Source organism: Mollisia scopiformis (genome assembly GCF_001500285.1).
Source record: "Mollisia scopiformis unplaced genomic scaffold LY89scaffold_3, whole genome shotgun sequence".
Classification (NCBI taxonomy): domain Eukaryota; kingdom Fungi; phylum Ascomycota; class Leotiomycetes; order Helotiales; family Mollisiaceae; genus Mollisia; species Mollisia scopiformis.
This window is the reverse complement of record NW_017263583.1, coordinates 1,100,793-1,124,160: the sequence shown is the minus strand read 5'-3', so window position 1 is coordinate 1,124,160 and position 23,368 is coordinate 1,100,793. Positions and strand designations below refer to the sequence as shown.

At 46.5% G+C, this 23,368-nt stretch overlaps 9 protein-coding genes across 9 annotated transcripts; 2 read left to right on the top strand and 7 right to left on the bottom strand.

Annotated features, from left to right (window-relative positions):
- Positions 1–73: 73 nt before the first annotated feature.
- Positions 74–3,263, top strand: LY89DRAFT_306231 (uncharacterized protein). Its single transcript, XM_018206599.1, has 9 exons — positions 74–784; positions 835–1,153; positions 1,199–1,239; positions 1,283–1,552; positions 1,602–1,689; positions 1,739–2,145; positions 2,196–2,470; positions 2,523–2,671; positions 2,718–3,263. The coding sequence occupies exons 1-9, from the start codon at positions 224–226 to the stop codon at positions 3,200–3,202; spliced, it is 2,595 nt and encodes an 864-aa protein (XP_018076977.1). The 5' UTR covers positions 74–223; the 3' UTR covers positions 3,203–3,263.
- A 718-nt stretch (positions 3,264–3,981) lies between these two features.
- On the top strand, positions 3,982–4,808 carry LY89DRAFT_728743 (uncharacterized protein; the record flags this gene model as incomplete). The annotated part of the gene is made up of 2 exons (XM_018219299.1): positions 3,982–4,616; positions 4,670–4,808. The coding sequence occupies 2 exons, from the start codon at positions 3,982–3,984 to the stop codon at positions 4,806–4,808; spliced, it is 774 nt and encodes a 257-aa protein (XP_018076976.1).
- Positions 4,809–5,692: 884 nt separating this feature from the next.
- On the bottom strand, positions 5,693–6,812 carry LY89DRAFT_714378 (uncharacterized protein; the record flags this gene model as incomplete). Its single annotated transcript, XM_018218126.1, has 3 exons — positions 5,693–5,744; positions 5,815–6,501; positions 6,721–6,812. 3 exons carry the CDS (start codon positions 6,810–6,812, stop codon positions 5,696–5,698), a joined length of 828 nt encoding a protein of 275 aa, XP_018076975.1.
- A 710-nt stretch (positions 6,813–7,522) lies between these two features.
- LY89DRAFT_728741 (uncharacterized protein) lies at positions 7,523–8,155 on the bottom strand (the record flags this gene model as incomplete). Its single annotated transcript, XM_018219298.1, has 1 exon — positions 7,523–8,155. The coding sequence occupies one exon, from the start codon at positions 8,153–8,155 to the stop codon at positions 7,523–7,525; it is 633 nt and encodes a 210-aa protein (XP_018076974.1).
- Positions 8,156–8,870: 715 nt separating this feature from the next.
- On the bottom strand, positions 8,871–9,694 carry LY89DRAFT_728740 (uncharacterized protein; the record flags this gene model as incomplete). Its single annotated transcript, XM_018219297.1, has 2 exons — positions 8,871–9,495; positions 9,552–9,694. The coding sequence occupies 2 exons, from the start codon at positions 9,692–9,694 to the stop codon at positions 8,871–8,873; spliced, it is 768 nt and encodes a 255-aa protein (XP_018076973.1).
- A 1,730-nt stretch (positions 9,695–11,424) lies between these two features.
- Positions 11,425–12,377, bottom strand: LY89DRAFT_664420 (uncharacterized protein; the record flags this gene model as incomplete). Its single annotated transcript, XM_018212768.1, has 2 exons — positions 11,425–12,190; positions 12,244–12,377. 2 exons carry the CDS (start codon positions 12,375–12,377, stop codon positions 11,425–11,427), a joined length of 900 nt encoding a protein of 299 aa, XP_018076972.1.
- Positions 12,378–13,213: 836 nt separating this feature from the next.
- Positions 13,214–14,289, bottom strand: LY89DRAFT_693938 (PR-1-like protein; the record flags this gene model as incomplete). Its single annotated transcript, XM_018216667.1, has 2 exons — positions 13,214–13,258; positions 13,624–14,289. The coding sequence occupies 2 exons, from the start codon at positions 14,287–14,289 to the stop codon at positions 13,214–13,216; spliced, it is 711 nt and encodes a 236-aa protein (XP_018076971.1).
- Positions 14,290–15,318: 1,029 nt separating this feature from the next.
- Positions 15,319–18,427, bottom strand: LY89DRAFT_728737 (uncharacterized protein; the record flags this gene model as incomplete). The annotated part of the gene is made up of 5 exons (XM_018219296.1): positions 15,319–15,359; positions 15,407–15,673; positions 15,720–16,122; positions 16,171–18,178; positions 18,405–18,427. The coding sequence occupies 5 exons, from the start codon at positions 18,425–18,427 to the stop codon at positions 15,319–15,321; spliced, it is 2,742 nt and encodes a 913-aa protein (XP_018076970.1).
- A 2,484-nt stretch (positions 18,428–20,911) lies between these two features.
- Positions 20,912–22,924, bottom strand: LY89DRAFT_305785 (P-loop containing nucleoside triphosphate hydrolase protein). Its single transcript, XM_018206597.1, has 6 exons — positions 22,864–22,924; positions 22,414–22,807; positions 22,302–22,357; positions 21,831–22,211; positions 21,161–21,778; positions 20,912–21,050 (listed from the first exon to the last, which is right to left on the bottom strand). The coding sequence occupies exons 2-6, from the start codon at positions 22,689–22,691 to the stop codon at positions 21,001–21,003; spliced, it is 1,383 nt and encodes a 460-aa protein (XP_018076969.1). The 5' UTR covers positions 22,692–22,807; positions 22,864–22,924; the 3' UTR covers positions 20,912–21,000.
- Positions 22,925–23,368: the final 444 nt, after the last annotated feature.

Below are 23,368 nucleotides of genomic sequence, written 5' to 3'. Positions count from 1 at the left end.
TCGTGCAGGGGCTGGTCTGTGCACCAACAAGGCTCCCGCTATTTTCTCATGAACCTTGTCTCAACGACGTTCACTCAAGCGACGACAAAAATTCATGCCACAACTCACCTGCAGCAAAGGTTGAACGGGGGCAAGGTCATCACCGTCTATGTTTGATTAGAATCTCATTGATATACCATTGACCACCCGCTACTAACTATCTACATCTCCATCCTCGGAAGTAATGGCTACTCCTCGACCTTCGACGTCGTACAGCTATGCCTCCACATCGTACCAGAACGGGTATGCCACATCTACATCTCAAGCTCAAGATACTACAAGACCAGGAACTGCTCGATCTGGCACTGCTCGACCAAGTACTGGTCGCCGCTCACGAGCCAGTTCTACTCTGGGTGCCGAGTCTCAACAGCTCATATGTGCCGTCAGTGAGTCGAGAGGCGTATCTCCTACCGTCGGCTTGTCATTTGTGAACATAACCACCGGCGAGGCAGTCCTCAGTCAGATATGTGATAACCAATTCTACGCTCGGACACTCAACAAACTCCAGGTTTTCGAACCGACGGTAATCCTGATCATTGCAAGCTGCGGGCCACCAAACCCGTCCAAGATGTACTTGGTAATCGAAGAAAACATTATTGGGGCCAAAATCGTCATGGTTGATCGTAAGTACTGGGTTGAGTCAGCAGGCCTGGATTTCATTCAGCAACTCGCCTTTCCAGAGGATGTCGAAGCACTCAAAGTTGCGGTCGAGGGTAATTTCTTCGCCACCTGCTGTTTCGCTGCTGTAAGTCATTATCAATCGAACATATCAACCATGGAAGTTAATTCTTACAGGCGGTGAAGTTCATTGATTTGAGCATGTCCATCACATTTGCTTTCCACTCACTTCGGATCAAGTACCAGCCGTCTGAGGGTTCAATGATGATCGACCTATCTACGATCCATTCCTTGGAGCTCATACAGAATGTCCAGAATTCGAAGTCAAAAGACTGTTTATTCGGAATTATGAACGAGACACTCACTCCCATGGGAGCTCGCCTACTTAGAAGCAATATACTTCAGCCTTCGACTCAAGAAGATCTTCTCAAGCTACGTTACGCGGCTGTTCAAGAACTGAGCACGAAGGAAGATATGTTCTACCAGACGAGACAAGGTTGACCCATTCCACCTGTCTGGAGCAAGCGTTAACAATTTACAGGTCTCAAATCCATTCATGATGTTGAAAAGCTACTCACTAGTGTAGGTTTTAGTTCATGAGATGGTTCTTTGCTGACATTTTCAGCTTATCATTATACATGTGCAACCCGATCTTCGTCAATCGGAACAGGCTATCAACAACATATTGATGCTGAAAAGCTTCATTCAATCTGTTGTACCAATATATGAAGCCCTCGCAGGAGCGCAGTCTGATTTGATATGCATGATCCGAGAGACTTGCCGTCCAGAGAATATCAAACGAACAGTAGAATCCATTCAAGAAGTCATCAACGAAGATGTCAAGTATCAACAGAAACCGCTGGATCTACGAAATCAAAGAACATATGCGGTCAAGGTAGGACTTTCTTTATGACTTGGGACCATTTATGTCTAACTCGACGTAGTCTGGCGTCAGCGGTCTTCTTGATGTCGCTCGCCAGACGTTCAAGGAGGCTACCGAAGACGTGTATCAGCATGTGACCGATATCAACCGTAAGTCGATTCGTCCTTTCTTTAAATTTGTGGGACTTACACAATGCAGACAGATTCGAAATGCAGGCTGAGACCAGATATGAAACTTCTCGTCGATACTACTTGAGGCTGGCTGAAGGCGAATTTGATGGACGACCCATACCCGACATCTTGGTCAATCGATACCGCAACAAAGGCTTCATCGAATGCCAGACATTGGATCTTATGAAGCTGAACAAGAGAATCGAGGATTCCCATCAAGAAGTGGTTCTCATGAGCGACAAGACCACACAAACATTGATTGATGACATACGTGGAGAGATTCCAGCGTTGTTTCGGGTGTGCGAAAGTATCGCTATGTTGGACATGATCACAGCATTTGCTCACCTCGTAACAACATCTACAGAAGGTTACATCAAACCAGAGATCACGGACTGCATTGCGATCAAGTCAGGTCGACATCCTGTTCGAGAAAAAGTGGCAGCAATCAAGTATTGTTTCAAAGACTATAACTAATTTGGTCTTAGGTTCACAAGGAGAAATTCATTGCCAATGATGTTTATGCTTCCCAGCAGAAGCGCTTCCAAATCGTCACTGGCTGCAATATGAGTGGCAAAAGCACCTACATCAGATCTGTCGCTCTTACAGCAGTCATGGCTCAAGTAGGTAGTTTCGTGCCAGCTGAATACGCCTCGTTTTCCTTGATTCATCAGCTCTTCGCACGAGTATCAATGGATGATAGTATTGAGGCCAACGTTTCGACCTTTGCTGCTGAGATGAGGGAGACTGCATTTATTCTCAGGTATATATAGGCATCTTTACTTCCCCCAGCTTGTTAATGACCGCGGTACTAGAAACATCGACAAAAACAGCTTGGTTATCATTGACGAGCTTGGCCGTGGTACAAGCAGCCGTGATGGTCTAGCAATTGCTCTCAGCATTGCAGAAGCTCTCGTTGATAGCAGGGCCATCGTGTTCTTTGTAACACACTTCAAAGAGCTTGGCAAGTTTAGCATTCCAGAAAGTAGATAGCCGCTAACAATAACCAGCACAAATTATGTCAGAGAGAGTAGGTGTTGTCAACCTTCACCTTGCTGTCGATATGAGTGAGGATAACACCATGACGATGCTATATAAGATAGGTTCAGGCTACGTACAACAAGAGCATTATGGAATCACTTTGGCACGCGTTGTTGATCTTCCACCTCAAGTCTTGGAAGTCGCAGAGAGGGTTTCGAAAGCTATTGATGCGCAGAGTGCTGCCAAGAAGCAATCTTCAAAAGCTTTCGCTCTCATCAGAAGACGAAAACTCGTACTTGGACTAAAGGAGGCTCTCAACCAAGCTGCTAGCGGACCAATGAATGGCAAGGCATTACTGAGTTGGCTGCGGAGATTGCAGGAAGAGTTCATCCTTCGTATGGATCAGATCGACAACGATGTTGGAAGCAGTGATGAGGAGGAGACAACTGCAGACAACGAGGGGTCGCTAGATGGGAACAGTCGTCTTGCTATCTCTGTAGATACGCAGAACTAGCGGGTACTAGATATTGCCGAGAACTTGTCATGTAAGTAGCTACCATTCTAGCTGAATTGCAAAATAATACTTGCTATCAGATCAACAGTTGCTCTTATACAAATCCTGCGATCATTTGGCGGTCAGGCCAAAACGATGCGCAACCCAGAAGCAATCAGAAAAATTGGTAGGTAAATAGCTGAGCCCTTCTCCAGCGTTGACGAAAACTCAAAACAGCAGAGGATCTGATTGGATTCTGCTGGATTGCTAGGCAATTTGGCGCTTGTTGCTGGTGCCCAAACATTGGTCGTAGCACCGCCAGGCTGCATCACTGCCTCGAGAGAGACTAGAGCAATCACATGATAAGTTCCTCGTCGAAGTCGACCGCTCAACACCGAGTCATTTCTGACAAACATTCGCACGATTAATCGTTGGAATTGTTTTAATTTTCCAAGAGGTCCGTTTGGGCCTAGCTTCAGAACTGTCGCTCATGGATCCCGCAAGTGTTTGCTACACTTCCGTTAGCGAACCTTAGCTTGGCTACGCCATCAGTCCATAATACAAGTTATCCTAAGCAGTCCGTATTACAAGCACTTATTGATAGAAGTTATTTCCTGCCACAAAGTACTGCTTCAAATACAGAAGTTCGACACATCATTTCTCGTGCCCAGTTTCATTCGCATACAGCATATCAAACTTACTGCAATTGCACGATCCACCTCATTGCGGCTTTCATTTTCCCAACAAACTACCTTTACTACAATTGTGCATCATACAAATCACCCAATCAATCTTCCAATATGGAAACTTCGAGATCTTCTGTTTGCACTTCTGAGAAGATTGTCGAGAAGACTACTTCTCAAGACGATACCGTTGACGGCATCACTCAAGCCCAATACATTCCAGAAATCAAGCAATCGGAAGCGGACAATTCTCTTAGCCACAGTACGTCAGAAGAGAAAGAGCTATGTGTGATCTGCCAAGAGCATGTTTCCGAACCAGCTACAACACAGCCATGCAATCACTCAAATTTCGACTTCTCATGCCTGACCAAATGGCTTGAGCTAAGCCCATCTTGCCCGCTTTGCAAATCCAAAGTTACGACAGTTCGCTATAACTTCACACCCGAGAATACATACTCAGTGTACGATGTCAAGGAAGAGCGACGATCGAACCCAAACCTAGGGTTCCGGGAGCATGCCTTAGTATTGGACAGCACGCAGAGGTTGCACTTGCAGCGTTTCCAAGATCACGTCGAACGCCAACATCCCCAGCTCCGTAGGTATTGGCCTCAGTTCTTCAGTCGTTTATATATGCTCTTGGGCCATTCCGAATTCCACAATCATCTAGAAATGCTCGGTGAGCATCCCGAAATGTTCCGCGATCATCTCTACATGCTCGATGGACTTCAAGCACCACCAAGATTGTTCAGTGGGTACAATGGCGGACGTTGAGGTCTATTGGGACGCGACTCACCAAGAATCGCAGGGCAACATCTCTCTACTTTAACCTCGATTTCCTGGCATATGTTGTGCCAAAGTCGGATGCTTACATCGCAGCTGTTACAATTGCACTTCTGTGGGCATGGAATCGGATTTTGGAGAATCATATTGCTTCGCTCTTGTAAATTAAGGTTCTTAGCGCCGGCGTAACTTTTTTCCTTAATTCAGACAGCTCAGAGAGCTCCTCAACAGAGAACACAACGAGAAATACATACAAAATGAATACTGCTCTCTGATTGGCTGTAATCTTCTTAGTGTAGAAATTCCGTGACTGCTGGTTTTCCTGAGACTTCCTCGTTTGAGTTTTCAACTTCTCTCTCTTTTGCGACATGCAACAAAAGAATTTAAGGTTTTAAGCTTATTTCTAGCGCCTACCTTAAATATTTTGTTGCATATCGCAAAACAGAGAAAGATAAAAAAACTCAACGATGCCCTTCTCCAAAAATGCTCAAAACTTGAGCAAGCAGCAAATTTCCACGCTAAGAACTCCTCAGCCAATCAGGTTCGAGAATATATTTTGTATGGGAGTCTCGTTGTGGGAGCTTTTGGGGAACAGGTTCAAGAGGACTTGCGATCAGGCAGAAATTCAGGCAGGCATGGAAAACCTTAACTCGTTTTCACCCTACCTGATACTGCTTGAGCAATCCTACTTACACAATTACTATTTTGAGGAGGAAACACGTCAAAGAGACTATAAGATGACTTGTTCATCTGCTTCTCGTGTTTCAGATGTTTCGATAATTTCTATCAGTAACATAACGAATAGTATCATAGAGATTCACCCCGAGATCATGAACATCGTTTTGAATCAGTTTGTAGAGGAATGTGACTGGCGGATTTTCTGGTGGTCACAAAGGAAGTCAATAAGCATCTGAGAGGAGGGCAAAAGGCTGGATGACATTCATTCTAATTCCTACTGCGCGCCAACGATGATCTTCCAGAGCGGGAAAAGAAATTTTTTCTGAATACCACTCTTCAAGCACTTCGTGATCAATCCCAATCCACGAAAGCTTCAGTCTCTTTCCTCGTCAAACGAACCCCGGCTCATCCTTGGTATCCTGCTAAAAGCTCCCCCTTTGTCAGACTACGCTTGATCCAAGGGTTTATACAGTACCCAGTAGGAGAACTTACCGAATACTGTCAACATCAATAATTTGCGACCTTACTACCACGTCTGTTCTGACGAAGTAGTCGGAGACTTTCACTTTCAGGTCTTCGTTCCAGTGATAAGAGCCATCCTCCACTTTGTCCCTAAACCTGGCCATGAACACTGCCATCTCCTGGAAGAATTCCGGGGGGAACTTTTCCCCATGAACCGACAAGTAATCTGGGCTGATTCCCATGCTACATAATGCTACCATATACTTCCGCAGCTGATTCTCAGGGCCCGTATGCTCGAACGCGTACTGCAAAAGTTCGCTGGGAAATGTGTGACATTTGTTCGTGATATTATGGATCTTGGTGAGAACAAGGTTCTGGAATTCGATGAAGCCGAACTTCTCTCCCAAAAGCCATGATTCAGCCAAAGCCATGTTCTCTTCAAAGGTGGTGTTCTTCTTTCCCTCTTGGGTCCAATCCGAATAAAATTCGTCTTCGAGTTGATGGATTTTGATGTCTTGGAAGTACAACCAATCGAATAAGTGCTTGAAAGCCCGTTCGGTGACGTCTGGTAGCTGGCAGGTTTGGGATTGTTTGTCGTTGAACGGGCTATTCAAAGCAGCCCTGGAGGTTGGAGAGTGGTGGTATAAAACGTCTTTGTGGATCTGGAAGTGCTTCTTCACTCTTCCAACGACGAAGGTAGCAAGATCCGAAGGATTCCTGTAATGGTATCTGTTAGCTTCTTTATTCCTAATTAAGCTTCGAGTGCATAAATCCTTGGGCTCCTCCGCAGAGGTTCTCAATTTTGATATATGAGACCTAGTCGCTAAAAACATCAAACATCATGTCTCAAAACCCAAAGAAGGGCGGATGCCATTCATCTCCGTTTCGTTGTCGCAACATTTTCGTTGTTGAAAGAGAGTGCCAGAGGATACTTACTTGATCTCCGGAATATCTCTTGGCTTGTTTCTATTCTCTCTTGCAGAAGGGCGACTGAAGCTTTCGGTAGGTCTATTTGGTGCCGACGACATGTTGATTGGCTGCAAGATTGAGGCTTCGACGAGGTTTGTATCGTTGAAGTATTGCGAGCGGAATGTTTTGCAAGGCAAATGATATGTAGTTGTGGAGCGGTGCAGCTGGAGACAATTCGGTTGCACAAGATCTTGACACGCTAAGAAATGTTTGGGAAGCGCTCTTCTGTTTTCGGGATGAACACCAAAAAGGTGAATCCAAATGATCTAGTAAGTTCGAATCACTAGCTTACTCATCCTACAATAAACTTTGAGAGCAAATTAGCTTCGGGCAGACCTTCTCAAGTCACGCGCGTCCGGCGAAGGAGGGTCTGCCTGGAAAAATCAGAAGAAATCCCGATTCCCAAATAAAGTACAACTCCAAGGTCAAGTAAAGTCACAAGAAAACAGCTATCCTGAGCACGTCCGATGACTTGAACATGCATGTAATTGTGTCTCGCAAAGTGGCATCTCAAGTTAATCACAACTCCACAATTCAAGCAGGTTCGAAGTAAGATGTAGGAGTTCATGATTTATTTGTGACTTCTTTGCTACTCGAAGAACAACTGTTTACCCGTTACCTTTGCTACTGCTAGTTTTCGGACCATTTCTTTTCGCATCCCTCCTCAACCGAGGCATGGTGTCAGAGCCAACCTGTTTTACAATCAGTAGAGTCCAGTATGATGGATCAGGGCAACTTACCGATGTATGTTACTTGTCCAGATGAGAAGTTATAGCTCTTTCTCAGCATCACAGTAAACATTCTCCAGATCGTAAGCCTTCTCGCTCTCGTTGAGCAGCTTGAGCTTTCCACATGCATAAACAGCCAAATCTCTGTAGAATGCTGGCGGAATACCCTTATAGTCTTCTGGTTTGTCGCGGCTGAATGTGTTGGAACAAAGCGCGACAAGGTACTTCTGAAGTTTGCTGTCCTTCGTGGTGATCTGGTATGCTCTTAGGATGCAGGTCCATGGTGGACAGCCGCAGTGTTGTGCAATTTGCTCCATGCTGTCGATGACCAGATTCTGAAGAGGAGAGATCTCCAAGCGTTCTGCTAAGTCCCATAACTCCACTAGATCGCGATCTTCCTTATGCCTGTGAGCTGCGCAATGCTCACTGCAGTACTTGTGTAATTGATGTATGATGAGCTTCTGAGAGTAGAGCCACTGCACCAAACGCGTGGCAGCTCCCTCACCAGTGTTCAATACGTAGGTTTTCGGGATAGAACCGTCTTCGAAGAACTTAGCAAGCACAGGTGAATATAGCGAAATGGTTTCCTTGTGCACAGAAAACTTTTTTGGATTAAATCCAAAGTCGCATCTCAGTGCAACGAGCGATGTGGCATCACTGTATTTCACAATCATATTAGATCAACCCATAACTTCGAAGATCAAACTTACTTAAAGTGAGGGGCTTCCAACTTTTGCTACTTTTGAGGTCTATCATCTTGCGATGATTGATTAGCTGGTTCCTCCATATCTGCCGTTCACAGCTCTTCGTTGTGTTGTGATGAAGCGTCGTAGAAGAAGAAGCGGCTTGGTTTGTTCGTCACGAGATGGGGAGGAAGGAGATCCAAAACGAGCCTCTACTAGATCTCGAGGTTATGTTTCATTGAAGTGTCGCAGAAGAAGAAGTGGCTTGTTTTGTTCGCAACAAGGTTGAAAACGGAAGGCGGGGGAGCGAAAGCGAGCTACCAAAATTCGAAGTTGTCCCAAATTCTTTCAGAAAATCAGTTAGGAAGGTGAACGCAAGTCCGGGAGCGAAGATAACGAACGCCAGTCGCATAATAGTAACACGTTCAGAAGATTCTATATATACATGTCATGATCATGGAGGCGTGCAACACTTTAATTTTCTAATCGCAGTATGTGTGTGAAAGTCAGGCAGATATGAGCTCAGTATGCTAAGGTGAAGGCTGTTCCTCCTCCATGCTCTTCTTAGTCCAACCTCAAGAGACCATATAGAATACGGGGCTAATGGAATAATTGGATTTTCTCTTTGTTCACCTGTCAGCCACGGCGCCAGTTATCAGAATAATGCCTTATGCACCTGTATCGAGAGTCTTTAGATGTGTTCACCTTAGTTTGATTTGACATAGAAGTCAGCGACTTTGCAAAGTTTTGCACGAGATGTCTTGGACCAGAAAGCTGCCAGATCCATCATAAACTGGTGTGGAAACTCGAAAGGGTCGTGCTGATAATTTCCGAAATCGACGAATTCTGCACAGGCTGCAACCATGTAACCCCTGAGGAGCAATGTGCCAGACTCGTCTGAATACAAGCGTTTGATGCAGCTAATGGGAACGTTATGCCATCGGAGAGGGTTTCCTTTCCTAATAATTGCATCAACGGTCTTGAGTGCGACGTTTTGAAGTTCGGGTAGTCCTAGCTTGGCAGCTAGAATCCATAAGTCGAATAAGGCATCGTCTTCTCTGGCGAAGATATCGTCGTTTCCGCCACCATCATCAGTATCATCATTGCGGAGTTGAATGGCATCAAGCTTTTGTGAGTCAAGCCATTGAATGAGGAACTTGACGGCATCATCGGTAGTCTCTTCGAAATGATGTGTAATCCAACCTTCAGAATCCCGATCCTTAAGGATAGCCTTAATGACAGGTGACTTGCGGGCATCCCTCTTGCGAACAATGTATCTCTTTTCGTAGTCTCCTTCGCCGACGCTGAAGGCCATCAGAGAATCGGCATTGCTTAAGCAAAGGTTAGCGATTGAGAGCAAATCTCGGGCTTTATCTCAATAACTTACGAGAATGATTCAACACCCATCTTGTGCTTCTTTTTGGGAGGCTCGACATCAGCCTCACGAAGATCGACGAACTTCGCCGACTCGTCTTTGGCTTCAGACTTGATGGAGACGCGAGAGTTCTTTAACGCGTGGGAGGATGCCATTTTCGACCGATATCAAAGATCGAGTAGGTGTCTTTGTAAAGGTCCACCAGCTCCTGGGTATCGGTTGCGCAAGATCTCCGTGGTGTTGTGATGAAGACACTGGAAAGAGACAATTAGGAAGTAGAGCTTGTCATTGAATAGCCTCGCACCTCTAGCGAGTCGAAGACCTTAAGCAAAAAGAGAATTCGAAATTGATCGCTGAGATCTGGATGTAGAAGATAAAACTTGAAACTGAACAACTTTAAGCTATGTCGCATTGTTCAATAACACCAAAGACGGAAGGAAATGCACGATACAAGCAAGGAGTCACTTTTACTTGGTGGTTGAAGCGAGAGAGCAATTCTTGGTCAGAAACGTATCCGTGAAGTCACATTGTTCAGAGTGAAACTTCAGAGAGGTTTATGTATTTCTTCAGCATCTTGGTGCAACCTAAGTTTTCCGAGGCACCGGAATTAAATCCATTCTTGTTAGACTAGCTTGGGAAGACATGTCCTTCATACAATTTCTCTCTTCATGTTATGTTCATTTCCTCCAAATTCAGGCTGTCATCCTCCGAATCATATTCTTCGATGCAATAATCCGTGACTTTGTATGTGCACCCGCTCGTCTGCTTCTGCCGAGAAAAGGTAATCACATCCGAGACGAAGTCTCCTGGAAAGTTGTTTGTTCCAGAGAATATTCCTGGAAAGTGGTTGAATGCACACAGAGCAACAAAAAGTCCCCGAAATTCAGCGGCGTCAAAGGTTGCTTTGTACACTTTTTGAATGTGGCTGACCGGGACAACATTGGACTTTTTGTGGACGTCATTGGATAGCTCTTACTGCCAGGTTCTATAGAGGCCGGATGTCCAGCTTCTGGGCTAGTACCCATAGATCGACCAGTGAAGAATACGTATCTTCAAGGTTCGAGATATCGGAGTCTTCCTCGAGGTACTCGATTACAAGTTTTTGAGGATAAATCCAATCCACAAGGAGCTTGATGGCCGCCTCGCTCGATTTTGGAAACTTGTAGTAATCTAGTCCGCTCTGTCGCACGGCTTGCTCGATAACCTTCGAGTAGTGGAACAACGCCTCCTTGTGTACCCATCCACAGGACTTACTTCCTCCCAATGTGCTCACCTGCGTCATAGACTAGGAGTAATTTCGCCCTAGACTTTCGTATTAATAGAAGTGAAACCCCGCGAACGGCAGAAACACTTGCCAATCAGCAATCGAAAACCGCAACTTCTTCTTACTCAGCCTGTACTTTTTAGGGCGGCTGGTAATCTGATCCTTCAGCCTGAGGTCGGAGTCGGAGGACATTATTGTTGAGATCGAATTCCTCCGTTGAAGAATGAAATGGATTGACTGATTTATGTCAAATCTCGTTCGCTTTAGTATACGCAGATTGTCTAAAACAAAAGAAGGAATGCCTAGATATCACCAGGAAGAACTTGAGGCTAGATCGTTCCTCAACCTTGGAGAGATGACTTCTGTAAGAAAGTCGAAGAAACGAACTTCGTATCTAAGCAGCACTTGGTGCGCTGGAAGACCATGAAAACAAAGGTGGACCGTGTCAGTATTCCCAACCAAAGACAATTGGTAATGGGTATTGATACATTCATTGGGAAGAATATTCTGTGCTGCGCAAGACAAGTGCATTCTGGACAATCATAGGAGCCAATCTCTCCCAAAACTGTTCCAATGTCCTTTTCTTTGCCATCTCCATTCTTTGCTCATGGATCATTCATCTCAAACATTGAGCAACAAACCTAGCCCGTGGACGACCTTCCTCGTACTACTCGGCATCTCAGGAACCACTTCCACCACATTCTCTTTACCGTCGCTCCAATCATCACATTCCTCCCCACTTTCACCCTCACTATCTTCAGTACCATCCACCTCAGTGTCATATACATAAAAAGCATCAGGATCTTGATATATGAACTGGTTATCTCCGAGTCTTCCGAAACCAAGAAGAACCAGGTCACGAAGAAACTCTCGAGGATAGCTCTTCTCTTCTTTTATGAAATTATCACGCTCGAAATCATTGGCGGTAATCCTAACGAAGAGTTTTCGGAGCTCGCATGGACCAGAAGTGATTTTGTAGACCACGGCGATGGTTTCTGGGAAGACGTATTCGAAGTCTTTGTAAACATCGTCGATGGCTTTGATGACTTGGTTCTGCAAAGCCCCGATGTCCAGTTTATCGGCCAACACCCAAAGCTCAACCAGCGCGGCGTCCTCCTCTTTAGCGGCATTTGGCGTGGCATGAGCTTGGATCTTCTCCCAGTCGTCTTCCAGTTGGAGGACTTCCAGCTTTTGCGAGTATAGCCATTTCATCAGGAGTCTGGCGGCGTCTTCGCTTTTAGTGAATAACGGATAGCGGGTCAATCCAGTCCGGTCAATATAGAAGGTGATGACGGATGAGTAGCGGCAGGCGACTTCGGTGTGGACGGGGAACAGCTTTTGATTTGGCCGCTTGCCAAAGGTGAAGAACATTATACCCAGCGAATCACTACTAATTGTAAGTATGAATGGGTGAAACAGGACGAAAGGGGTATCACGTACTCAACAAACCACGAAACACCCTTTTCGAGCCTTCTTCTCTTTGCTAGTCTTTCATCCACGGCGTCACATTGCTCGGAATCGTTGGTAACATCTAACCACGAGGTAACCACTTCGTCAAGATTTTCTTTGACCATTCTCACTATCCAGCCTCTTTAGCTGTAAGTCGTCGTGAAATGAGTGACTGTTGGTGGAAGGAAATGTAAACAAACTTCCGAACTAGATAAGCGAGCTTGTGACGAAAGCGTTCGAATATCAAGGTGTATTGACTCACAGATAAGCATGAATAATGATATATCAGTGCTCCAACGTACTTTTTATGACTTCAAATTAACAAACTAAGACTGCTTCACGAAATAAATTCATGCCGTGAACCAAAAAATAGAATAAAATCCCTCCTCAACCCACCAAAGCCCCAAGAATTTCTCGTCCCCCACCCAACTACCAATTACCCCTACCTACTACCCTTATAGAGTTAAATAAGCAAGTTCTAGTCATAAGCTCACATGGCATAATGGTTAGACAGCCATTTCAGGACAATTGTGATGCTAAGAGGAGGAATAGGGATAAAATCGCCTGGCCCGCATACGAACGAACAAACCGCGACTTTAAAAACTGCAACCGACACCGAGCAAGTTTTCTACGACCTACCCACTTCGGTGGTTAGGTCTGAGTTTTTGCTTCGCTTGTCTTTTTTGGGGGGGAGGGAGGCGAACTTTCCATTATAAGGTCAAAGACCAGTTTCCCATCCGTGCACCAAAATGCCATTTTAACACTCAAGATATTCCAAGCGTATTATTACTGATCATTTTCAAGTTAGATAGGAATTTGGAAGCATGCTCATAGTATGTAAAGCATGCTGCAATATGATTTTTGGTATAGTGAAAGATTTTTATCTGTCAAGTGACTCTCGCTTATTCACACTCGAGCTGGACGAGATGAGACGGCTTTAGCCCCAACAAAGAGGGACTGCTTAGAAGCCCCAATGTATTTCAGCCTCAACTCTCGAGCTTCTTTTCTTCTCGCTAATCGAAATACTAGGCCCAAAGTCTGATTGAGTAGAGCTTGCTTGACCACTTCCCGCAGAGCAAGCTATGTGGTAGGGACGAAAAGTTGTAAATGAAAAGATGCAGACCAAAGACAAAGGACATATCTCGTACCACTTGGGAAGCCACTCTTGCAGCGTTAAAGTTTGCATGCTCTTCGGCCTCGAAAGATCGATTCTTCAACCATAGCTCGTACGGTACATTTATACATAACCGCTAAATCAGGGTATCATAACTCACACATCACCTCCACCTCCCATCACAACAAAATCACACCTAAAACCACCGCCAAAACACCCACCCCGCAACTCCACCCACACAACTCTCTCTCCCTCACCCCCCAACTCGTAACCCCACTCTCCACCGTATCGCTCAAATGCCCCTTGATCTGCCTCCTCACATTCTCCACAAAAAACTGATTATTATCCCCCACCACATTCCCCGCAGGCCAATACTCACAAACGACATACCACCCCGGGGTCCCTATCCCATCATTAGCACATATATCCCCCAACCAATCCCCGCCTAAAAACCAAGAGGGAAGAAACAGTAAGAGAAGCAACATACCACCCTCCCCCTGACAACTCGCCCTCCCACACCCCACACTCACACTGTCCGCCCAAACAACCTGCGTAAAGTGCCCCGTCGCCTCACTAAACCCGGGCTTCTTCCAATCATAGCTCTCCCTCTCCAGCCCCCACGCATCCACAGACGCCGTCGCGTTGCTATATCCCGCAGCGAGGTTCTCGCCGGAAGGGCCGCCGGAGTGTTTGAAGGCGCAATGGGAGGCGTAGGAAGCTGCGTAAAGGGAGAGGGAGGAGTTCCAGGTTAGGGCACTGGCGTTGTGTTCGATGCGGTAGAAATTGTGGGCGGTGAGGATGCTGGTTTCGAAGGTTGTGTTTGAGGAGAAGGAGAGCGGGGTTGATGTTGCTGCTGGTGTGGTGATTGTTGAGGTTATTGTCGCGGCTGAGCATAGAGAGAGGAGGGGGAGGAGGAAGAGCATTGTTGCTGGAATTCGAAGGGAAGCTTGGAACGCCAACAGAGGACGGATAATAGAATGTGAGAAGACTCGAGAAGTGATTGAGAATCTCCAACAGTAAGAAGGACAATAGCAGACTCGAGGTGAGTGAACATTGAATGAAGATAAACGCGCTCGCTCGACCACGAAACAAAGAAACTTTATCCACCTACCATTCACACCCCCGTTCATCCCATCTCATCTCTTTACTCAGCCTCCTTCCTCTTCCGCCGCTGGGCGTTCATCATCTCACCTTCCTTCTCCGAAAAAAAAAGTCAAGGTTGCAAACAAGTTTCCACCCTCACCAAAACGCGGGGAACGATTGGCGGCTCGGCTCCCGCCCCGAAACATGACGTCGGGACTAACCGCATCAGGAAGAATGTGTGGGTGTGAATATAGTGGATCTGGGGTGTAAGTTCATTTTAATATAAAGAAATAAAATGACGAAAATACATAGAATATATAAATATGAAATATGAAAGAAAAGCTAATGATTCACGGAATTACGGGTAATAACGACAATATATGTATACAGAGCTGAGTTTATCTATTACTCAGCACCTCATTCTAGGTTAATACAACAAAAGAATCTCTTTCCTCGTGTACGGCACGTTGGCACGCGTTCTGGTCTAATATTTCCTCCTTTCGTGATCATACAAGTGAACGTCCAATGCCATTCCATTCCATCCATCCATTCCTCCATGTTGCATCATAAGAAAAGGACCCTATCTTCAAGGCCCACGTACCGCGTATGCTGACGATCGCTCGTCTCCGTCCCTCAATTCAAAAACGCCATGCTAATGCTCATTCCTCGTTTAATCTCATCGCCGCACTGCAAAAGAAAACCATCAAGACTACTGGTAGCAGCTAGCTAATTTGTCATTTCTGTCCAGCTTCAACAGACCAGCAGCGTAGCCCAGACGTAACACCCATATCACAAAAACGACAGCGTCAAAGGAACCTGCTCAAGGAGCGCTGAAGAACCAAGCGTGGAAATAAATAGGCGATGTAGTGTTAAGAGAGCATCGCGAGCTTTTGAAGGACCGTCAAAACACCTGGAATTCATTAGTCATGTGATGGAAACAGTAAGTAAATTGTTTACCAGTAACTCCTTGCGTGAGGGTACAGCCTGCTTCAGTGTTACGCATTCCAAGACTGACAGTCGTGACATTCTTGACTATCCCATCACGTTCAAGGTCGTTGGCCCATCTGAAAATGACTTCGTCATCACGGCCATCACCAGCAACCATGAGGAAATCGACAGGCGAGTCATGACCGACATTTGGTGCCATGTCACGCTTTAGACCTTCAAATATGGTCATGGCAGCGGTTCCTTTAGACCAGTCGATTGGTTCCACGATGACAGCACCTGGACTCGTTAGTAACGGAGTATTAAGATGGGTATTAAAACATACCTTCAATGGGTATGGCCCGAACTCTTTGCTCCTCACAAGCATCGTTGATGTGGCTTGCACAATCACCAGCCTGTCGACTGGCACCCTCTTGATCCTCACAGCTCTTGTAGTGGAAAATGAGGCTGCAATGTCTAGGCTCAATCCATGACCCAGGAGTTCTTTCTTGGTAGTAATGCATGATACCTTCAACAGACTCTTTCCATTCACGCATCTTGACCGGATCAGCCATCTCGACCCATTTGTTGGAGCCAAACTCTTTCAGGAAACAACCATTCTCAGCAATAAGTCCAAGGTTTGGAACTCGCTTGAAAAGACGGTCAAGCTCTTCGGGTTGTCGACCAGACATCACGTAAACAGTATTGCGCTCATCTTGAAGGACATCGTTCAGAACATCAAGAGTTCGCTATTGTTGTCAGTATATGGCGATGTCTAGTCCTGAGTCATGACTTACTTGAGGACTGGTAAGAATGATATCGTTGGGAGAACCCCACGAAGCGAGAGTACCCTCATAATCCAAAATGAACAGTCTTCTCTCAGATTGCTGATATTGCCTGCCAAGCATGTTGATCGATAGTCGAGGAACTGAGACAGTATTACGTCGATGCTGCTCAGCGTAGACTTTGTCAAGTCTCGTTAGGAATGCAGTGAACCAATGCTCAGCGGTGTGGTGCATGATTGCAGCATAAAGGTTGTCCCATCTCATCTTCTTCTCAGCATCATCCATCTCAAGAGCATCCTTGATCGCCTCGGCACATTGTCTGTAATCCCAAGGGTTGACTGAGAGCTCATTGCCACCAAAGACAGATGAACTACCAGTGAACTCGCTCAAAATAAGAGCACCATTTTTGTTGTGGCCCTCAAATTTGCCATCTTGACAGAAAAGGTACTCATGAGAGGTTAAATTCATCCCCTCTCGTTGACTGGTGATCATGAGAGCATCGGCGACCGTAAGTAGTGCAAGATATTGAGGATAGCTGATATCTTGCTTGAGATAAACAAGAGGCTGATAAGCCAAATTTGCCCAAGAGGAGTTGACTCTCGTGACAATGTCCGAGACGGTCGCATCAAGCTCAGCCTGCTCGGTCGTAGATGTCGCGACCTGGATAAGCACAACCCGATCTCGCCATTCGGGATACTTGTTCAAGAACAACTCATATGCAAGCAGCTTTTGTCGCACGCCTCTCACGTGGTCCAATTTATCTCGTGCAACAATAAGCTTCTTCCCACGATATCGTTCCTGCATGGTGGCCATCCATTCCCCAACATTCGGGTCATCACGATTCAGATCCAACGCCACAGGATCGATGCCAATGGCTAGATTGACGACATCAACGAATCGATCGTCGAGCTGAACACCATCGTTGGTAGCCTCCACACAAAGCAGCCTGCTGCATGTTTGAAGAAAGTGGCGAGAATACTCGTGGATCTGGAATCCGATCAAGTTGGCACCGAGCATACCTTCCAAGAGTTCCTTTCGCACAGCCAAGCAGCGGAAAACCTCGGACGAGGGAAATGCAACATGGAGGAAAAATCCAATCTTAGCATCTGGAAGCTTCTTTCGAACCATAGCTGGCACAAGAAGTAGATGATAGTCATGAACCCAGATGACATCGCCGCGTTTCCAGTTCTTCACAATCTTGTCTGCGAAGGCCTGGTTGACCTTGACATAGTAGATCCATGAGTGATCTTCGTAAGCTTTGCTCTTCGGGTTGTCAGGAATTTGATAATGAAAGACAGGCCAGAGAATCTGCTTGCAATAATGAGTGTAGTGTCCATCAAAATCACTGTCTTTGCAGAACACCGTCAACGAGTCGTGCTCAGTCGCCAATTTGTCCTCGATATCTTGCTTCTGTTGACTATCCCCAAGGGCATCAGTGGGCATTCCCAAAGTTCCGACCCAGATCTTGTCATTCAGCTTCCCGTTTCGAACCGCAGCTTGGACAGCATTCCGGAGTCCACCATTGCCTTGGTCTGCTGGTACAACAGTCCAGTCAGCATGGGCAAACACACGATCATGGCTGTCACTTCTGTCCAATTGGGGTTGTCGCACACCTGCTCTACCAAGGGCCTTCGCCTTCTCCACAGTCTTATTGTGCTTCAATATGTCTGCGGGAGGAGGAGAGCTAGCTCTTGATCGAGGTTGGGTGAAGACTCGACCGGCACCCCATGCTGGAGAGTGCGGATCGCTGGGAGCTATTGTAGATCGAGGGCCTTCTTGCTTGGGGAAGTGGTTCAACCCTCGCTCAATATTCTCGTTCTGGGCAAAGAACTCATCATGGTCGACAATATCTGCGATTGGTGTCTGAGGTGGGGTAATCTGGGGGTCGAAAAGACTTGGCTGCTTGGTAGATGTGTCAATTCGGGTAGTGGACTTGGTGGTTGATCGTCTTGGAATGGCAGGACGGCCACGAGGAGAGTTCGAATTAGGGAGAGTGAAGTTGATAGTGTGGGGTAGGAACCTGTGTATCGTTTTCCATTAGTGACTTTTGCATAACAATTGTGCTGGTTGTACAAGAGCAACTTGAGGTTGTGGAACCTTGCCAGCTGGCACATGTTTTGGCAAGCACCCCAAAATCTGCCATGAGCTCTGCAATGTTGCACAACAATCGAAAAAGTCTGACAGAAGGAAAGAAAGGTTTTCTGGATGAGAGAAAATTGTAGAGAAGTGGTGCTCGAGTTACTTACAGTGAAACCACAAAGACTGTCATTGTAAAGGTTTGTTGTAGGACTTAGGAGCGACTCGCAGTATGAAGAGAACGGAAGGAGAAACGATGTTGAAAGATCGAAATTGCGCAATCATGAGCTTTGTAGAACAAGGTAGGAAGTTTAGGGAGGAAGGAAGGAAGGAAGGATGCAGGCTCGGTTCTGTCTCTGGCGCAAGGAGAGATGGTGCAGTGGTGGGCTGATGCTGTGTTCAAATATTGCCGGAAGGTTTCTGGGTAAGACGAGGCCGACGTCAAATGTCTCGCCGACCGGCTGGCGGCGATGACAACAATAGGGAACTGACGAAAGAAGCTTCTCGAAATGACGATCTTCTAGTTTCGAGATTCTGCGACCTGAGAATCGGATCTGATCTGATCTGAAAGGAGAACAGTTCTGGGTTTTGAGGCAAATGGAAGTCGAGCTGGAGCTGGAGCGATAGCGATCGTGGGAGGTATCACAGATATATGAACAAGCTTGAATGACGAAGGTTTCGGTTACACTCAAGAGTCATCTGCTGTGCGAGTTTGCGTGATGGTGATGAGATGGGATGGGAAGGGAGTCCAAGAATCAGATGTGAGGTAACAATAACAACAATGCTGGCTGGCCTCCGTGTCTGTCTGTCGTCGCATCTTCTAGATAATATTTTTTCCATACGTCAGGCACATGCAAGTGATTTTTGGGTCTGCACCTGTGGATCCCGCAGCTGCATGCTGGTGGTGGTGGTGGTGCCAAAGCCAAGCCAGGAATGTGTTCACTGTGCCAGGATTTGGATGCAGGTTTCCAAGGTTGGGTTGGTCAAACCGCAGCCGGCAGAATGCGACGATCCTGGCTGAGAAAGCTGGAGGGCTTGAGGGTGGCCTTGCAGGACCATCAGCCTGGCCCCGTCCCGACGCTACAATAGCCTAGAGATCACACACTGCTGCGTACTGCACTTCTTACCTACCTAAGGACTTTACAGCACATCTTAGTTGGCAATGTGGGCAGCAAGCGTGGATCTTCAGGGGCTAAACTGTACTTAGAGACTTTAGAGTGCGGGTAGAAGATCTGACTTGTTAGCTAACGACTGGCTAAGAAATCTACAGTAAGAGCCGCCTCCAAAACTGCCCCCATAGAACAAGCAAGCAGAGCCCTGCAGCTGTCGCAAAATCGTCACAGAAATAATAGGGGCCAACCGTCTCCAAACATCATCAATTCGGTGACTTTTCCAAAGATGCGACCTTGCCCATCGGGAAGAACCGGCGTATTCTACAGGGCCAGAAGAAAAAAAGCAGGGCAAAAGACCAGATTATCTGATGCCCAAAGCCTCTTTTTGGCTTTGACTGCTTCATCCAGTTGCATATATCGCTCAACCGTTTGTGTCTAATTGAGCGAATTAATCTTGTCAGGTTATTAACCTTTCTGGGGGGACATGGTAAGGTTTCTCGGCCTCTCTCTTATCCAGATTCCAGGCCTCTGCAGAACACTGCAACCTTTCTTCGCCTCTTCCTTTCCCCTCGAAGCACACACCTCACCAGCCACACTTTGACCGCTTTGGCAGGGATTCGTGCAGCGTTGAATCCAGAACTATTTTCTTCTCCCCGATCGCTGGTCTTCCCCCCCAATGCAGCCGGAGCTTGACGCGACGGAGGCCCAACTGCCCGTCACGCATAGCCGGGCCACTCAGCGGTAAGCCACAGACGCGTGTAGAGTTGACTGGATGCAGCATCTTCAACCATCTGGCAACTTCTGGCGCAGTCTCAAGTCCGGCGAACAGTTGTGGCATCGACTGAGAGGGTTGCACAAAGATTCAGACAAGGCCGAGGCTCAAAGCCGACTTATCCCGAGGGAAATTGATGAATGGATGAATTCATTGCATACGAACGGGTCTCCGGCAGCATTGGCAGGGTGTTGGACCACTTGCATCCGCTCCTTCGGTGAAACAATAACGAGAGGGAGAGAAAGTGACGGCGTTAAAGAGCTTGTCATATTCATCTATCAACGGAGCCACATCCGCGTTGGGCATCATCTCATCACATCTCACTTATGTGAGTGACGGCCCGTTCATAGCTCTCTCCACACACCTGCCATTCCGCTGGGTGCTGTCGTGGTTGTGTTCTATCCTGAATCTCTCGGCGGTTGAAGTCCACATGGCATGTCTCCGATAAGAGTGGAAGCAAAACAACAGATTGGAAAGAAGGAAATGCAGTGCGACACGATCTTGGCATGAAAAATCACGCGAACAGAGTTGCGTGATCGTGGCATGAAACGGTTTGGTGCCCGACTTATTTGGTCAAAAACTGTAAGTCCTGACATGCCGAGCAAAAGCCTTTGTGGGGAAGCTTCTCCACAATCACCTGTTGTTGAAGCAATAGAGAGTACATTTCTTATCCGGCAAAGCTTCCCGCATTTCCAAGCACGTTGATCTTAGAGAGGAAAGCCGATGTAGCCACAGCATGCTATGGTGTTGCTATATTTAGTCAGTTGTGCCAATGGTGGTGGATGAATGGCTATTGCACAACCACGATCAATGAAGCTATTTGGTTTTATGTCCTCTCTGCTCATGGAGTTGGTAGCATCGGCCTGTCAGAATCCGCGTCCTTTACTCTTGCACAGGTCTCTTTCGCGCCTCTGCAATGCATCTCTGCAATACTAGACCCTGTCAGCATTATTTCATTCTCTTTGCAAATAGCCAACAGCTCCAAGCTAGACGGATAGTCTCGGCTTCACAAAGATGCAGGGTAACATGGGGCGATACCTACCCTCAATGTCCAGATCATCTTCGAAGAGCATCCTGAGTGTCCTCTTCATACCCCGGATCTCGATCTCTGTTCCATGCTGTTCCACCTGAATATCATTCTTTCTTTCGTGCTTTTCAGCTTGCGGATCTGGGATTGACGAAAGTTTCTTTTCGGTCTGCTCCACTTTCACATAGCTTTCCGTTTCCTGGGCCTTTGGCTGTGGCAATTTTAGCACTCTCTCGATAAAGGTCAAAGCCATATCCATGTCGCACTCATCCTCTCGTAGGTGTTGTAGTACAGCACGCTCGGGAAGCTGGGTCAATGATCGTCCACTCATTCCAGGGCATGAGTTGATAAGCTGCGCTATAGCCAAAAGTCTGGCAGGCGTATTTCTCGAGTCCAGTTCTGCACACAGCCTTGCATCTTCATGTGAAAGAAGTGATTCATCAGTCTGGATCACCCCCCTGTCGATGAGCTTCTGCAATCTTTTCCTGATGATTTGGTACTGCGAAGGAAGCGACGGAATTGCGACTTCTCTTTTCAGCCCACATCTATCAAGGAATGCATCATCCAGAGCGGTGAACATATTAGTGGTGCAAAGAAAGATGACGTTGGGGTAATGATTCGTCTTGTCCAGGCCTGGACTGTTAGCTACTCCCCTCACTGGACTAAAGTTTGGATTTTGACTAACCGGTGAGAAGAGCATTTGTAGCCCGCAGTGAGTCGTGTGATTCGTCGCCCGTTGTACTGAACTCTCGAGAGCTTGCAATGCTTTCTATCTCATCAATAAGTACACATGTGAAGGTGTTTGGTTCTTCTTGGCACAGGCATGCTATCTTCGTGAAGATCTCGTCGACTTGTTTCGCACTCTCACTGTAATATTTGGAGAGCAGCGTAGCGGTGTTTATCTGAACTAGTGTAGTGTGGTCGTACTGCGATCGAAGTCGGATTGCTATCTTTTGGGCGAGTCCTTGGCAAAGACTAGTTTTGCCCGTACCAGGGGGGCCGTGGAGCAGGATGAGTGGGTTCACTTCGCCACGTGAATTGTCCGAAGACCGCAGAGAGAATCGAACTAATAAGTCGCGTCAGAATGAAGAAAAATTCATGTCGGAGGCCGGATATGGAAAGGGGAGGAGGATCAGTGCCGATGTTGACGACGTACGAATGTTGATCATCATCCAGAGGAGGTCTTCTTTGATATTATCAGTGAATACTAGCCTAGCAGAAGTCAGCTGTTAGGGTTTGAATGATATGCTGCCCTCGAGAGAATGTACTCATCCCATATTCCTTCGAACCTAATATGTGGCATCGGCGTCAGCTCTGCCTGAGGGAAATGACGGTCTTCCTCCAAAGATCTCGCATTGCCATATAACCCATATACATAGACCTCGATTCGAACATTCTTCGAGGAAAAGGTAGATTCCTCAGCACTTGGTCCGAGGTACTCGACCACTTTGAGTGATTGCAATGTTTTCTTTACCAGTGGCAAATGATGACCCAATCTAAGATCGGCGGCTATATCAGGGTCAACGAGTGCGGTGTTCATGTACATGTATACGTTGGGAATTGTCAGATCAATCACTTACATCGGTCGTTGGCTAAGATGTCCTCCAATAACTCAAAAGTATGCTCTCCAGTGCTGAAGTGCGTCTCGAGCACATCCTTCAACTGTTGGTGAGTAAATTTAGCTTACTGTACATACATCGAGAAAGCAACAACAGTACCTGTGAAGCTGTAGAAGTGTCGAGATCATCACGGGCATCCGCTCTGACACGTGCTTCTAGGAACAGCTTTCCAGGCTTAGCAAGTATCTCCGTACTTGGGAGGAGAACAAAATCCATTCCAGCTGTTCTTTCGTGATCAATTGAGACAATCCTCTGTACCAGGGTCCGATTTTTCAACTAATAGAGGAGCATGGACGCGTTCTTGTGGTGTATGTCTTGGAAAGAAGTACCAATGCCACTAAATCGCGACTTCTGGTCTGAACTTCAAATGGAACTGGTGAGAAATTGAAAAGAAAGATAGTGAATGGGGTATGAAAACTGAAAACTTAAGCTCTGATATGACGTTTTTGAACATCAGTGTCATTATTCGTGATTCCTCGAGATAACTAGAAAGTGTTGTGTGGAAAGAGAGTGTGGAAAGAGAGAAGTGAAGTGCGAACATCAAAGATGACCGGGGTTCATGCATGGCCTCGCTAAAAATCGTCATTGTGTACGAAGGCCAGGC

Coding starts and splice junctions, on each gene's coding strand:
- LY89DRAFT_306231 (XM_018206599.1), top strand. CDS start 224: ATGGCTACTCCTCGACCTTCGACGTCGTACAGCTATGCCTCCACATCG. Junction 1,240..1,282: donor TTGAAAAGCTACTCACTAGT/GTAGGTTTTAGT, acceptor TGACATTTTCAG/CTTATCATTATACATGTGCA. Junction 2,471..2,522: donor GAGACTGCATTTATTCTCAG/GTATATATAGGC, acceptor CCGCGGTACTAG/AAACATCGACAAAAACAGCT.
- LY89DRAFT_305785 (XM_018206597.1), bottom strand. CDS start 22,691: ATGTACATGAACACCGCACTCGTTGACCCTGATATAGCCGCCGATCTT. Junction 22,358..22,413: donor TTCGAAGGAATATGGGATGA/GTACATTCTCTC, acceptor GACTTCTGCTAG/GCTAGTATTCACTGATAATA. Junction 22,212..22,301: donor CTGGATGATGATCAACATTC/GTACGTCGTCAA, acceptor GCGACTTATTAG/TTCGATTCTCTCTGCGGTCT.